The sequence below is a fragment of the Ranitomeya imitator genome, chromosome 3 (assembly GCF_032444005.1).
Source record: "Ranitomeya imitator isolate aRanImi1 chromosome 3, aRanImi1.pri, whole genome shotgun sequence".
NCBI classification, from domain to species: Eukaryota; Metazoa; Chordata; class Amphibia; order Anura; family Dendrobatidae; genus Ranitomeya; species Ranitomeya imitator.
The window spans coordinates 378,845,099-378,862,752 of NC_091284.1; the positions used below are offsets into that span (position 1 = coordinate 378,845,099).

General features: G+C 44.4%; 1 protein-coding gene across 14 annotated transcripts in view; it reads right to left on the reverse strand.

The window, feature by feature from the left end:
* The window catches only part of SRRM1 (serine and arginine repetitive matrix 1), a 98,226-nt gene that overhangs the window by 67,197 nt on the left and 13,375 nt on the right, over nt 1-17,654 (reverse strand). For all 14 annotated transcript variants that reach the window (XM_069756926.1, XM_069756929.1, XM_069756923.1 and 11 more), the window contains exon 2: nt 143-232. In XM_069756926.1, coding sequence (XP_069613027.1) covers nt 143-232 — 90 coding nt within the window. The remainder of the gene's footprint in view (nt 1-142; nt 233-17,654) is intronic.

Sequence of the window (17,654 nt, forward strand, 5' to 3'; positions counted from 1 at the left end):
GGGGATCTGCGAGAGCGGGGACGTTACCGCGACCCCGAACGCGGCCCCATAAAAAACATTGCGTTAGCGCAATCCGCAAGCGCTAAACGGATTGCACTAACGCAATGTGACCCTAGCCTTATACTCGAGTATATAAAAGTACCTTCTTTTCCAGGCATTCTGCGAACTTGAGCTGCTTCAAAAGCTTCTTCTGCTTGTTGCTGAAACGATTATCCTGCTCCGCACTTGTGCCCTGTGAGTCAAGAATAAAAAACAAATGAAAACTGGTACACATTTTACTGCAGCAAATAATAGGTGCTTTGTCATAATTATACTGTAATTAGCACAATTTAATGCTTTATATCAGACTGAAATTTGTTTGGTTATGTGCCTAAGCAGGATGTCCATTTTACACAATTCCTTTTAAGTACAGTAAGCAATCGGCTGCAATCTGTGTGGAATCCTTGCAATACCAATCAAATGGAAATGTAACTACATCACAGTTCCAACTAAAGTTTGTAGGGTGTCTATGTAAAGGACAAACCTGCTTGTTCTACTGACATGGGAGAGATATATATGCAATAACATATGAATAGGAGCTATCTTAATCTAAGCCTACCATCACCTTAAGATGACCTTGCATGCAGATTTGATGGTCTATAGAACTAGTACTTATGCAGGTTTATCTGAGGCACAACTATTGCTCCAAATTTAGGCCTCTTTTAGACATGTGTCCAGTGAATGTTTTCACACGTACCGGAGACACTTACACACGTAGACCTATTCAAGTGAATGGGCCTGTGCACATGTCAGTGTTTCCACGGCCTTGTGCCCGTAGGTGTGCGATTTCCTTTCTGGAAGACTGCACATTTTTCATCCCTATACCTACTCAAATGAGGTTTTAGATCACATCTAGAAGGGCGTTCAATAAAGATTTCCCCTGACCCACTTCTATCACAGGACACTAAAACTGCACATGTGTATGATATAAGTCTCTATAAGTTGCGTGACAATTTGCAACTCAGAACTGATAACGTTCTTGACTTTACAGGTGCTGAAGTGGTGTGAGGTTTGATAAGGGAATACAGCAGTCATCGAGTTTCTTTACTTGAAAGGCCACACACCAAAGGAGACGTTCGATGAGATTAAAGAGGTTTATGGTGATGATTCCACATTATTATTATAGCGCCTTTTATCCCATGGCGCTTTACATGTGAGAAGGGGTATACATAATAAAAACAAGTACATTAATTTTAAACAATACAAGTTACAAATGGTGCAGGAGGAGAAAAGACCCTGCCCATGAGGGCTCACAATTCCATCATATGATGTAGTCAAGAACTGACATCGTCATTTCAAATGTGGTTGGACTTCCGTGCAAACAGCTTCAATTCCAGATAGTGAACACACTATCCAGCAAGTGGAGGTCGCCATTTTGGAAAATCACTGCATAACCATTCGCCACCTAGCCCAAAATGTCAAGATTAGTGTGGGGTCTGTGGAAAAAAGTCATCCAAGACCATCTTCACATGCATAAGGTATCCGCTCGCTGGGTTCCCCTGCTGCTAACACCATCCCAGAAGCAGGAACGAGTTGAATGCTCTCAGGCTCTATTGACAATGTGCCATGGAAACCAGGAGGACTTTTTCAACAGACTGATCATGATCCTGAAACTAAAGTCCAGTCGGTGCAATGGAAGCATCATGACTCACCGTCTCCAAAGACAGCACGTGCCCAACCCTCGGCAAAAAAGATCATGCTCACAGCACTTTGGGACCAGCACGGAGTAGTATTAATGGATTTCCTAGCAAAGGGGTACCATGATCACTGGGGCATACTATGCTTCACTGCTGCAGAAATTGCGGGGGGCCGTCAAATCAAGAGACGTGGTATGCTCACCAAAGGTGTCCGCCTTCTGCAAGACAAGGCACCAGTTCACAACTCACATGTTGCCCTAATGGAAGAATGCTCCTGTGGCTTTGAAATTCTACTGCATCCCCCTTATTCACCCAGCCTCGCACCATCGGACTTCCACCTCTTTCCAACAATGAAGTTATTTTTGACGGGCAAGCATATTCTAGATGATCAGACTCTTATTTCCAAAGTCACAATGTGGCTTTTGGAGCACCCTGTCAACTTCTACAAACGAGGTGTTTAAAGAGATGGCAGAAGTGTGTGTCCCTAGGTGGCATGTATAGAAGGATTAATAACTGTGCTAAGTTTCAATAATGAATGCCCCTAGTAGTATGGTTAGTTTATGTTTTGTTGACATTGGATACATGGATAGTAAAAAAAAAAAAAAGCTCAGTTAACAGTTCCCACTGAAGATAAGCCAACATCTATGGTGGATACTCATTCCCATTGAAAGCAAATACACAGACACTGATGCTAAATTTTATAGGGGAGCGGAGAGGAATAACTCTTTTGGCTTAAGATGTCCAACATTTACAGGGCATTAATGCTTACATCCAATATTAATAATAATAATCTTTATTTATATTGCGCCAGCATATTCTGCGGCGCTTTACAGTTTAAGGCTGGGTTCACACTGCGTCTGTGGCGTCCGTTAGACGGACTACGTTACACCGCGGCATAACGCGGTATAACACAGTCCGTTAACGCCGCCATTATGTCCCATGTTGGACATATCGCTAGCGCACGCCCACAATGGGCGTGCGCTAGCGATGTGCCGTCATTGAGTGACGGACCCTGAGATGCGGGCTGCAGCGTTTCCGGGTCCGTCACCGCTAGCGCAGATACAGCATCAGCTAGCTCTATCTGTGCTAGCGTGATGACACATCGGCACTTGCGTTAACAGCAGCCCGTTAACGTATGAATTGAACGGGCGGCTGTTGACGCAATGTGAACACGGCCTAACAGTTTCAAACACAATAGTCATAAGTAACAACGTTAACAAAACAATAATTAAAGCAAAATAAGACAACCCTGCTCGTGAGAGCTTACAATCTACAATGAGGTGAGGGAGATACAAAGTACAGGTGTGTATTTATAATGATGGTCCAGCCATCTTCAGGGGCTGGGGGATAGATGGAGATAGTGAATGGGCTACACACACACAAACATAAAATGACTTTGATTAGTGAACGTGATAGGCCGCTCTGAACAAATGTGTTTTGAGGGAGCACCTAAAACTATGCAAATTGTGGATGGTCCTAATATCTTGGGGTAGAGCATTCCAGAGGATTGGCGCAGCACGGGAGAAGTCTTGGAGTTGGGAGGTACAGATTAGTGCAGAGGTTAGTCAAAAGTCATTTGCAGAGCGCAGCAGTCGGTTAGGCCGATAGATCGAAATGAGGGAGATGTAAGGGGGTGCCGCACTGTGGAGAGCTTTGTGGGTGAGAACAAGTACTCTGAATTGGATTCTATAATGAATGGGCAGCCAGTGTAATGACTGGAGAAGAGCGGACACGTCTGAATACTACTTAGCTAGATGGATAATCCTGGCTGCTGCATAGATACAGTACAGACTAAAAGGTTTGGAATGGACACTCCTTCTCATTTCAAGATTTTTCTGTATTTTCATGACTATGAAAATTGTACATTCACACTGAAGGCATCAAAACTATGAATTAACACATGTGGAATTATGTACTTAACAAAAAAGCGTGAAACAACTGAAATTATGTCTTATATTCTAGGTTCTTCAAAGTAGCCATCTTTTGCTTTGATGACTGCTTTGCACACTCTTGGCATTCTCTTGATGAGCTTCAAGAGGTAGTCACCGGGAATGGTCTTCCAATAATCTTGAAGGAGTTCCCTGAGATGCTTAGCACTTGTTGGCCCTTTAGCCTTCACTCTGCGGTCCAGCTCATCCCAAACCATCTCGATTGGGTTCAGGTCTGTGACTGTGGAGGCCAGGTCATCTGACGTAGCACCCCATCACTCTCCTTCTTGGTCAAATAGCTCTTATACAGCCTGGAGGTGTGTTTGGGGTCATTGTCCTGTTGAAAAATAAATGATGGTCCAACTAAATGCAAACCTGATGGAATAGCATGCCGCTGCAAGATGCTGTGGTAGCCATGCTGGTTCAGTACGCCTTCAATTTTGAATAAATCACAAACAGTGTCACCAGCAAAGCACCCCACTACCATCACACCTCCTCCTCCATGCTTCACGGTGGGAACCAGGCATGTAGAGTCCATCCGTTCACCTTTTCTGTGTCGCACAAAGACACGGTGGTTGGAACCAAAGATCTCAAATTTGGACTCATCAGACCAAAGCACAGATTTCCACTGGTCTAATGTCCTTTCCTTGTGTTCTTTAGCCCAAACAAGTCTCTTCTGCTTGTTGGCTGTCCTTAGCAGTGGTTTCCTAGCAGCTATTTTACCATGAAGGCTGTTAAAGGATAGGGTAGCCCCCTAAAAATCCTACATTTATAGTTATCAAAAGAGGAACTCTCCTTACACCTCTATTGAGGTCCAATATTAACTATTATCACCGAACTTGACTATTAATAATTAATATCCACTAAATATGCCTCAACGTTGTCTTTTCCTTATACTATATACTACCTGAGCCAAAACAGTGTAACAATAAAGGATATTTATTACGCACACAAGTCTGCAGTCTATAACATACACATATACCCAAGCTGTTAGGGCAGCACGGTGGCGCAGTGGTTAGCACTGCAGCCTTGCAGCGCTGGGGTCCTGGGCTCTAATCCCACCCAGGACAACATCTGCAAAGAGTTTGTATGTTCTCTCCGTGTTTACGTGGGCTTCCTCCGGGTTCTCAGGTTTCCTCCCACATTCCAAAGACATACTGATAGGGAATTTAGATTGTGACAATTTAGATTGTGACAACGGGGACAGCGATGATAATGTGTGCAAACTGTAAAGCTCTGCAGAATTTGCTAGCGCTATATAAAGATATACATTATATATATATATATATATATATATATATATATATATATATATATATATATATATATATATATATATATATATATATATATATATATGAATTAGAGCAGCACAAACAATTAGAGCAGCACAAAGAAAAAGTCCGGGTGCAGAGCCCCCAAGGCTAATACCAAACCTCAATTATAAAAAAGAAAAGATGGAGGCAGCACACCGTTTGTAGTGAAAAAGAGCTTATTTAATCAGCCCAGAAAGTATATAATATACTGTATATATACACATACATACACACGCACAAATATACGGATATCACAACTCTAATATAGTAATACCACTACAGTATACAGTGATATCCCAACAGTATCGCACAATAACAACCAGTAATATCACAACAATATCACCACAATATAAAAACCCACAATTACCAGCATGATTACCCAAATAACACATACAATATCAGCCCTCCCATCTATGTAGCTAACCCTAATGCCTAAGAGGTTACAGGTCCTAGTAAGAGAAGGGGATACAGAGTACTTATCCACCATGTGGGACCATGATATTCCAGCATGCAGATGCAGGCAGAGCACATGTGCCTTTTATGTCCAGCTAGAAGAGGTGTGTCCAGCCCCAGGTGTGTGGGGATGAGGTCACACATCTATTGTCCACTGGCCTAAGTCCTAAATGAAACCTGATATAAAAGCTTGAGGAGGGGGCCACTGAGCACATGTGAGGGAATTCTATCACTAAACACATCTCTATGTAAAGATATACATTTTGGAGCACTTCCCTTCTCTATTCCCCTGTTGTCGAGAACACGACAATGAAATCAGAATTTCTTAAGCAGGGAGTGATGTCACAATACCTAAGTGGACTGCGGGAAAATTACACCGTCTAATTCTAACCGACATTCAATCCATCCCTTACGAACTTCAACATTGCTAGGGTTAAAGTGGCAAATACCTTAGATGAGGGGACCTGTCCCTAGGGAACCTTACTCTTTTCCCCATTCACACAAAATACATATTACAATTCCATAATGCAAATAGAAACTTAAGCTCTACTGGAAGTAAATGCATGGACACCTTCACATGAACACACTTACTGAGTATGTCCATGTACAGGTAGTCCTGCACTTCCACCCAAAGTGTCTATATGCACACATATGGAATTTACTACACAGTAACACGACAATGAATAAAACATCATTACTATATACAATATATATTGGATTCGGGGTAAAGGACTGGATTTTTCTTATGTCCTTAACCCCCTTCACCGGCTGAGTTAATGGTGCTCAGCCTAACTTCCGTGCTGTTGGGTGTCCAGTCTTTTGGTCCTTCTGCAGATCATAAACAGTCCAATATATATAAAATAATGACCGGGAGGAAAATGACAGGACGAAGTGGCGTTGGGTTTTATTACAGTCTCCTCCTCATGGCTGAAATCTGAGAGGAGATGTTTCAGCTCGGCACCAAAACGTAAGAGGGGTCTTCTGGAGTCTCTCAGGGGCATCTGGGCAAAGGTCAAGACTTCTTCTCTGGAGTGATAGGTGCTCTTCTACATACCTAAAATGGGACAAAAGACAATGCGCTCTGGGAGATCTCCCAGTGCAGTTAATAAACATCCTTATTTGATGTTTCCATGTTACCCCAAACTCACTCATTCTTTATACTTTTACTTCAGGGTGACCTCCCCGTTAACCTTTCTTGAGCTGCCCAGTAATTAGCTAATGCCTCAACTCTCCTGAACCCCACAAAATGAATGCAATTTTCTTATAGTTTGATTCTAGTCAATTGCCTCTGTTTCCTAAAACAGACACACCTACCAGTTTTCCACAATTCAAAATAGTAACATACACCCCTCGCAACTACTTAACACCCTAGGAAAACTAAACGTTAAACTAAGGTACACTGACTGGTTGTATCCTGCATCAGGTCTGAAACAAAACCATGTTATCCGTCCAAACTTCAAGGTCAGCACACAGTATAACACGACACTCCCTCGTGTACATCAGTTATCTGTCCACGCTTCTCCGCCTGTCTTAAGGTACCTTCACACTGAGCAACTTTAGAACGATAACGATCCGTGACGTTGCAGCGTCCTGGATAGCGATATCGTTGTGTTTGACACGCAGCAGCGATCAGGATCCTGCTGTGACATCGCTGGTCGGAGCTAGAAGGTTAGAACTTTATTTCGTCGCTGGATCACCCGCTGACATCGCTGAATCGGCGTGTGTGATGCCGATCCAGCGATGTGTTCACTTGTAACCAGGGTAAACATCGGGTTACTAAGCGCAGGGCCGCGCTTAGTAACTTGATATTTACCCTGGTTACCATTGTAAATGTAAAAAAAAAAAAAAAACACTACATACTTACATTCCGGTGTCTGTCGCGTCCCCCGGCATCAGCTTCCCTGCACTGTGTCAGCGCTGGACGGCCGTAAAGCAGAGCACAGCGGTGACGTCACCGCTCTGCTTTACGGCCGGCGCTTACACAGTGCAGGGAAGCTGACGCTGGGGGACGCGACAGACACCGGAATGTAAGTATGTAGTGTTTTTTTTTTTTCACATTTACAATGGTAACCAGGGTAAACATCGGGTTACTAAGCGCGGCCCTGCGCTTAATAACCCGATGTTTACCCTGGTTACAAGTGAACACATCGCGTGTTGCAGCGATCGGCATCGTTGTCTATATCGCTGCAGGGTCGCTTAATGGGACAGTACCTTTAGTTCACGTAACATCCTTTATCCAATCTAAGAGGCACAGGAAAACAAACAAAGTCAATTTTACAGCTGAACTTCAAGGCCTAAGTGAACACACACCTCCCTACCTATCTTAGTTCAAGCAACAAATCAGAGCATCCATGGATGTGACTATTATTAAAGGAACCATAAAAACATTAACACCCTTAGGAAAACTAAAAGTAAAACTAAGGTACACCAACTTTAGTTGTATCCTGCATTAGGTCTTAAACAAAACCATGTTATCCGTCCAAACTTCAAGGTCTTAGCAGCACACAGTAGAACATGACACTCCATCGTGTACATCCGTTATCTGTCCATGCTTCTTCGTCTATCTTAAGGTACGGTCACATTAAGCGACGCTGCAGCGATATAGACAACGATGCCGATCGCCACTGTTTAGTCGTTGTGTGGTCACCGGAGAGCTGTCACACAGACAGCTCTCCAGTGACCAACTATGCCGAAGTCCCCGGGTAACCAGGGTAAACATCGGGTTACTAAGCGCAGGGCCGTGCTTAGTAACCCGATGTTTACCCTGGTTACCATTGTAAATGTAAAAAAAAAAAAAAAAAACACACTACATACTTACATTCCGGTGTCTGTCGCGTCCCCCAGCGTTAGCTTCCCTGCACTGTGTAAGCGCCGGCCGGCGCTGACACAGTGAAGGGAAGCTGACGCCGGGAGACGCGACAGACACCGGAAAGTATGTAGTGTTTTTTTTTTTTTTTTACATTTCCAATGGTAACCAGGGTAAATATTGGGTTACTAAGCACGGCCCTGCGCTTAGTAACCCGATGTTTACCCTGGTTACAAGTGAACATCGCTGGATCGGCGTCACACACGCCGATTCAGCGATGTCAGCGGGTGATCCAGCGACGAAATAAAGTTCTGGCCTTCTAGCTCCGACCAGCGATGTCACAGCAGGATCCTGATCGCTGCTGCGTGTCAAACAACGATATCGCTATCCAGGACGCTGCAATGTCACAGATCGCTATCGTTATCGATACGACCTGGCCGTGATCGTTGGTAAGTCGTTGTGTGGTCGCTGGGGAGCTGTCACACAGACAGCTCTCTCCAGCGACCAACGATCAGGGGAACGACTTCGGCATCATTGAAACTGTCTTCAACGATGCCGAAGTCCCCGGGTAACCAGGGTAAACATCGGGTTACTAAGTGCAGGGCCTCTCTTAGTAACCCGATATTTACCCTGGTTACCATTGTAAAAGTAAAAAAAAAAAAAAAAAAACCAGTACAAACTCACATTCCGATGTCTGTCACGTCCCCCGCCGTCAGCTTCCCGCACTGACTGTGTCAGCGCCGGCCGTAAAGCAGAGCACAGCGGTGACGTCACGGCGGGGGACGTGACACATCGGAATGTGATATTGTAGTGGGTTTTTTTTTTTTTACTTTTACAATGGTAACCAGGGTAAATATCGGGTTAATAAGCGTGGCCCTGCACTTAGTAACTCGATGTTTACCCTGGTTACAGGTGAACACCGCTAGATCGGCGTAACACACGCCGATCTAGCGATGAAAGCGGGGTGATCAGCGACCAAAAAAAGGTCCTGATCATTCCCCAAGACCAACGATCTCCCAGCAGGGGCCTGATCGTTGGTCGCTGTCACACATAGATATCGTTAGCGGGATCGTTGCTACGTCACAAAAAGCGTGACGTTGCAACGATATCGTTAACGAAATCGTTATGTGTGAAGGTACCTTAACAATACATTTCGCTTACAAAAGAGCAAACTTAGCAAATAGAAGAACAGTAAAAGAAACTAAAACAAAACAGACAATCAGAAAGACCAGAGGCCAGACAAACTCTGAAAACAGTTTACATCAAGGCCTCACTAGCCTCCCTGGTTGTAATCGGCGATTTTGAGGAGTCTGCCCATGGCTGGGCACTGACTGAGAGAAAATGCCATTATGTCTGTGAAAATGCCTGTGCTCCTGGACAATATTGCTAGGCCCCTCACAATTACTTGTGCAGTAACAGTTCCTTGCAATATGTCCAAAGTGACATTTAAAACATTTCACAGAATAATATTTCCTCTCCTTCATTGTACCCGGCCATTTGCAGTACCTGGCAATATGGCCGGAGCCAGCACAGGCATAACATCTAACACATGCCATGCCTGATTTAGGGACCCGGACAGAGCATATTTTCCTTCTGTCTGGAACTTTTAAACTCTTCCATTACTAAGGATGCACTCAATGTTACGTTTGTCCTTCCTACATATCTGTCATTACTTTTCGTTATTGGATCAAAATTTGATAAAATATTTGATCCCTCACCTGTTCCATCACTCCCCCCTTTTTGCCCTGCACAGGACACAATTGGTCGGGGATTGGACCTTTGTTTTCAGAGACAAAGAGAAGGCCGGCACCACATTTACAAAGGCCTGCTGCACAAAGTCTCCTCTTAACAGTTGTTGTAGAGATGTGTCTGCTGCTAGAACTCTGTGTGGCATTGACCTGGTCTCTAATCTGAGTTGCTGTTAACCTGCGATTTCTGAGGCTGGTGATACGGATACTTATCCTCAGAAGCAGAGGTGACTCTTGGTCTTCCTTTCCTGGGGCGGTCCTCATGTGAGCCAGTTTCTTTGTAGCGCTTGATGGTTTTTGCCACTGCACTTGGGGACACTTTCAAAGTTTGCCCAATTTTTCAGACTGACTGACCTTCATTTCTTAAAGTAATGATGGCCACTCGTTTTTCTTTACTTAGAATTTGTATTATGGCAAGAAAAAAGCAGCCAACAGTCTATTCCGTAGGACTATCAGCTGTGAATCCACAAGACTTCTGCACAACACAACTGATGGACCCAACCCCATTTATAAGGCAAGAAATCCCACTTATTAAACCTGACAGGGCACACCTGTGAAGTGAAAACCATTCCTGGTGACTACCTCTTGAAGCTCATCAAGAGAATGCCAAGAGTATGCAAAGCAGTCAAAGCAAAAGGTGGCTACTTTGAAGAACCTAGAATATAAGACATAATTTCAGTTGTTTCACACTTTTTTGTTAATTATACAATTCCACATGTGTTAATTCATAGTTTTGATGCCTTCAGTGTGAGTGTACAATTTTCATAGTCATGAAAATACAGAAAAATCTTTAAATGAGAAGGTGTGTCCAAACTTTTGGTCTGTATGTACTTACATACATACTGCTCAAAAAAATTAAAGGGAACACTAAAATCCCACATCCTAGATATCACTGAAATATTCCAGTTGTAAATCTTTTTTCATTACATAGTGGAATGTGTTCAGAACAAAAAAAACTAAAAATGATCACCGTAAATCACAACTAATATCCCACAGAGGTCTAGAGTTGGAATGAAGCTCAAAATCAAAGTGGAGAATGAAGTTACAGGCTGATCCAACTTCAATGGAGATGCCTGAAGACAAGGAAATGATGCTCAGTAGTGTGTGTGGCCTCCACGTGCCTGTATGATCTCCCTACAACGCCTGGGCATGCTCCTGATGAGGCAACGGATGGTCTCCTGAGAGATCTCCTCCCACATCTGGACTAAAGCATCCACCAACTCCTGGACAGTCTGTGGTGCAATGTGATGTTGGTGGATGGCGAGACATGAAGTCCCAGATATGTTCAATCGGATTCAGGTTTGGGGAACGGGCGGGCCGTTCCATAGCTTCAATGCCTTCATCTTGCAGGAACTGCTGACACTCCAGCCACATGAGGTCTGGCATTGTGCTGCATTAGGAAGAACCCAGGGACAACCGCACCAGCATATGGCCTCACAAGGGGTCTGAGGATCTCATCTCGGTACCTGATGGCAGTCGGGCTACCTTTGGCGAGCACATGGGGGCTGTGCAACCCTCCAAAGAAATGCCACCCTACACCATTCCTGACCCACTGCCAAACCAGTCATGTTCAAGGATGTTGCATGCAGCTGATCACTCTCCACAGCGTCTCCAGACTCTGTCACATGTGCTCAGTGTGAACCTGCTTTCATCTGTGAAGAGGACAGGGCGGCAGTGGTGAATTTGACAATCCTGGCGTTATGTAGCAAATGCCAAGCGTCCTGTACAGTGTTGGGCTGTGAGCACAACCCCATCTGTGTACGTCGGGCACTCAGACCATCCTCATGGAGTCAGTTTCTAACCGTTTGTGCAGACACATGCACATTTGTGGCCTGCTGGAGGTCATTTTGCAGGGCTCTGGCAGTGCTCCTCCTGTTCCTCCTTGCACAAAGGCTGAGGTAGCGGTCCTGTTGCTGGGTTGTAGCCCTCCTTCGGCCCCCTCCGTCTCCTGGTGTACTGGCCTGCCTCCTGGTAACGCCCCCAGCTTCTGGAACCAATGCTGACAGACACAGTAAACCTTCTTGCCACAACTCGCATTGATGCGCCATCCTGGATGAGCTGCACTACCTGAACCACTTGTGTTGGTTCTAGAGTCCATCTCATACTACCACGAGTGTGAAAACACAACCAACATTCAAGTGACCAAATCATCAGCCAGAAAGCATTGGTACTGTTTGATTTCAAAGACGTTTGATTTACTTGGAAAATTCTGTTATAAGTGTTCCTTTTTTTGTATGCAAATTGCCTCTTCAGAGAAAAAAAGGACTTAAACTCTATAGTGCCACCTGTTGGAAGTAGCGATCCTACAAGTCACAATCAACCATTTAATGAGTCATGCAATATGACTTGGGATAAAAGCCAAATCAGTATCTCAATTCAGACACGGTGTTTCGGGCTGTTGGCCCTCGTCAGCGCAAAGCATAAGAACTAGCAGTGTACTTGCTAGCAAATGGATATTTATGACTAGGGTTGAGCGACCTTTACTTTTATAGGATCGGATCGGGTTTCACGAAACCCGACTTTTTCAAAAGTCGGGTCGAGTGAAATCGGCTGCTCCTATAAAAAAAGTCGGGGTCGGGCGAAACTCGATACCCAATGCAGTGCATTGGGTTTCCAATGGTTCCCAGGGTCTGAAGGAGCGGAAACTCTCCTTCAGACCCTGGGATCCATATTTAAGTCTAAAATAAAGAATTAAAATAAAAAATATCGCTATACTTACCGCCCATGTGACCAATCACAAGCCGCGACGTCACGCAAGGTCCTGCAAGCGCTGATTCTTAGGAAGGAAGGCAGGGCGCGTCCGAGGGTGAGTATATTCCTATTAGGTATATACTCACCCTCGGACGCGCCCTGCTTCTTTCCGGCAGCCTTCCTTCCTAAGAATCAGCGCTTGCAGGACGTCGCAGTGACGTCGCGGCTTGTGATTGGTCGCGCGAGCGGTCACATGGGCGGCCGCGCAACCAATCACAAGCCGCGACGTCATCGCAACGTCACCGCAAGGTCCTGGAAGCGCTGATTCGAAGGAAGAAGGTTCCCGGTTAGTACAAGGGCGCGTCAGAGGGTAAGTATAGCGATATTTTTAAATATATAAATTAAACATTAAATATGGATTCCGATACCGATTTCCGATATTGCAAACATATCGGAAATCGGGATCGGAATTCCGATACCACATTCAGAAGATCGCCGACCTCATGGCCGACCCCACACAGGGGTCGGGTTTCATGAAACCCGACTTTGCCAAAAGTCGGCGACTTCTGAAAGTGGCCGACCCGTTTCGCTCAACCCTATTTATGACCACTGTCTCTAAGGCTATGTGCTCACGCTGTGGATTCGTGTGCGGATTTTTCTGCACCGTTTTTTAAAAATCCGCAGGTGAAACGCAGTGCATTTTACCTGCGGATTTACTGGGGTTTTCATGCGTTTTTTTTGTGTGGATTTCACCTGCGGCTTTATTGAGGAGCAGGTGTAAAGCGCTGCGGAATCTGCACAAAGAATTGACATGCTGCGGAAAATACAACGGAGCGTTTCCGCGCGGTATTTTCTGCACCATGGGCACTGCTGATTTGGTTTTCCATAGGTGTACATGGTACTGTAAACCTGATGGAAAACTGCTGAGAATCTGTAGTGGCCAATCCGCTGCGGATCCGCAGGCAAATCTGCACATAGCCTAACTGTATATTTTCTACTTTTCTGCGCAAAAAGTTGCATCTTCAGAATGATCAAAACATTGCTCAACAGTTCCTTGTGTACATAAAATCACTGCCGGTGACAGATGAGTATATTTGAATCAAATTTCACAACTTCAAAAAGCTGCAAGTGATGAATCAGGTGAACACACCTGGAAAATTAACCCCTTAGTGATGGAGCTAAATTTTTTAAATCTGACCAGTGTCACTTTATGTTGTAATAACTCTGGAACGCTTCAACAAATCCCAGTGATTTTGAGATTGTTTTTTCATGACACATTATACTTTATGATAATGGTAAATTTAGGTCAATATGTTTTGTGTTTATTTATAAAGAATATCAGAAATTTGAGAAAAATGTAAAAAAATTAGCAATTTTCAAACTTTGAATGATTATCCCTTTAATCCAGATAGTCATATCACAGCAAAACATTCATAAATACCATCAGCACCATTTGTAAAGTATTCTTTTATTTTGTTAGCATTTTAGGAGGTTTAAAAATGTAGCAGTAATTTTTCATTTTTTCAAGGAAATTTACAAAATGTATTTTTAAGGACTTATCCATATCTAAAGTGCCTTTATGGGTCCCATATATATGGAAACCCCCCAAAGTGATACCATTTTAAAAACAGCACTCCCTGACATATTGAAAACTGCTGTCAGGCAGTTTATTAACCCATCAGGTGCTTTTCAGGAATTAATGCAATGTGGCATGACAGAAATGAAAAAGTGTATTTTTACCACCTAAATGCCTCTAACTTCTGAACAGATTACTACAGCCGACTGACTCTAAACGTACCTTCACACTGATCAACTTTCCAACGATCACGACCAGCGATACGACCTGGCCGTGATCGTTGGAAAGTCCTTGTGTGGTCGCTGGGGAGCTGTCACACAGACAGCTCTCCAGCGACCAACGATGCCGAAGTTCCCCCCGCTGTTCTGAAAATACTCACCAAGCTCCCTCGTTGGATGTCGCCGCTTCCTGTTCTGGCCGCATCTTCTCCTGTATGCGGTCACGTGGGGCCGCCGATTACAGTAATGAATATGCGGCTCCACCCCTATGGCACATAGATCTTTATTTTAAACACTATTATTCATATCTTCTCTGCAGCAAACGCTGCTGCAGGGAAGATATGAATCGCAGCTTCAGCACCAGTGGGGGGGACAGCGCTTAATGTAGCACTGTCTCCTGCACGGCACACGGACAACGTCCGTGTGCAGTACGTGTTTTACACGGACCCATTGACTTTAATGGGTCCGTGTAATACGTGCGCTCCCACGAACACTGACATGTCTCCGTGTTTGGCACACGGAGACACGGTCCGCAAAAAATCAATGACATCTGCACAGATGCATCGATTTTTATGTCCCTACGTGTGTCAGTGTCTCCGGTACGTGAGGAAACTGTCACCTCACGTACCGGAGACACTGCCGTGTGAAACACGCCTGAACGCCAGCCGTAAAGCAGAGCACAGCGGTGACGTCAACGCTGTGCTTTACGGCCGGCGCTCAGTCAGTGCGGGAAGCTGACGGCGAGGGACGTGACAGACACCGGAATGTAAGTATGTAGTTTTTGTTTTTTTTTTTACTTTTACAATGGTAACCAGGGTAAACATAAGGGTTACTAAGCACGGCCCTGCGCTTAGTAACCCAATGTTTACCCTGGTTACCCGGGGACTCGCTTCACACACGCCGATCCAGAGATGACAGCGGGTGACCTGACGACAAAATAAAGTTGTGGCCTTCTAGTTCCGACCAGCGATGTCACAGCAGGATCCTGATCGCTGCTGCGTGTCAAACACAACGAGATCGCTATCCAGGACGCTGCAACGTCACGGATCGCTATCGTTCAAAAGTTGCTCAGTGTGACGGTACCTTAAGGCCACTATTTGGTCATGAATTGCCATGGCAAACATCAGGGCCACACAATCATGATCTGAGGGCACCAATTGGGATAAAGAGGAAGCCCCCACACTTAACCATTTATAATGATGTAGTCACTATTGACAGCAGCATCTAAGGCGTTAAACAGAGTTGGATGGTGCAAACGTTGATCGTGGCTGATGCAGCAAGTTGTCAGCTGTAGTGTACAGCCGACAGCTGCTGCATTGTCTCCTGTATGGGGAGGCTATTCTCTTATATTGCAGGTCAGTTAAAAGACGTATTGGCTGTCATTAAGGGGTTAAACTTAGGCGAACTAATAAAAAATAAATATATGAGTGTGTATAAAATAGACGTCAAAACAGGCACAAATGCAATAATGAATCAGGCTCTGAGGATATGTGCACACATTGCGGATTTTGCTGCGGATCCGCACCAGTTTTCCCTGAGTTTAGAGTACCATGTAAACCTATGAAAAACAAAATCCGCAGTGCACATGCTGCGGAAAAATACGAGCGCAATCACATCATTGTTTATTCCGCAGCATGTCAATTCTTTGTGCGGATTCCGCAGCAGTTTAAACCTGCTCCATAATAGGAATCCGCAGGTGTAAAACCACAGGTGGAATTCTCACAAAATCCGCAAAGAGATCGCGGTAATTCCGCAGGAAATCCGCAGTGCGGTTAACATGCGGAGTTACCAAAATCAGTACGGTAAAATCCGCACCACTTTACGCAACGTGGGCTTAGTCTCATCCCTTCTTTAGAGGATTTGTCTATGATTTAAAAAAATATATCTGAAATCATTGAATGTGATTTACATATATTTTTTTTATATGCTAGCCAGTGACACAAGGAATGCGACAGTTGTAGCCCATTACCTGGATATATCTGTGTGTGATGGCTCTTGAAGCAATGACTCCAGCAGCAGTCCACTCATTGTGAATCTTCCCAAATGTTTGAATGGCCTTTTCTTAATCCTTTCAAGGCTGCGGTAATCGCAGTGGCTTGTGCACCTTTATCTACCACACTTTTTCCTTCCACTCAACTTTCCATTAATATGTTTGGATACAGCACTGTGTGAACAGCCAACTTCTTTAGCTATGACTTTTTGTGGCTTACCCTCCTTATTGAGCGTGTCAATGACTGCCTTCTGTACATCTGTCAAGTCAGAAGTCTTCCCCATGATTGTGGACCCTTACTGAGAGACTAAGGGACCTTTTAAAAAGCTTAGGAAGCCTTTGCAGGTGTTTTTGTTAATTATTCTTATTTACTGAGAACGACTTTTTGAAAGCCATAATCATCAACATTAACAGAAATAAACACTAGAAAGAGATCACTGTTCATAATAACTATATGAGTTTCACCTTTTGCATTGAAGAACTGAAATGAATTAACTTTTTGATAATTTTGTGAGAAGCACCTGTACATATCGTCACGCTCGGGTCAAAAGAGCAGCGAGTCTGAGCACTAAGATGAGGTCATTGTCATATGGCCAGCTGACAGCACCTTTTAACGTGTGTTTTCATCGTTAATTGCTCTGTTCTCTCTCATTTTCAGTCCACAGGGTGGTCCAATGAGCGATTGACAGCTTTATTTTTATGACTGCATACAGATATAGCTGTCAATCAATGATAGGACCGCCCACTGGACTGAAAATTCCCAAAAGAACAGAGGATTAAATCACAGGTAATACTCAATGTTTTCACACAAAAGATATAGTGCTCGTCTCAACTCCCCCTGCTCTAATATGATACCTGCAGGTTTGAATGCATTTTGACGGTGACATGTTCCCTATAATTTGTGCCATTTCATTTTGAAGTACCGTATATATTCGAGTATAAGCCGAGAATTTCAGCCCATTTTTTTTAGGCTGAAATTGCCCCTCTCGGCTTATACTCGAGTCATTCCCAGGGGTCGGCAGGGGAGGGGTAGCAGCAGTGTAATAATACTCATCTGCTGCTGGTGCAGTCCCTGCACGTCCCTGGCTCCTGGCAGCTTCTTCCTGTAGTGAGCGGTCACATGGTACCGCTCATTACAGTAATGAATATGGACCCGATTACACTCCCATAGGGGTGGAGCTGCATATTCATTACTGTAATGAGTAATGTGACCGCTCACTACAGGAAGAAGCTGCCGGCGCCAGGGAACAGA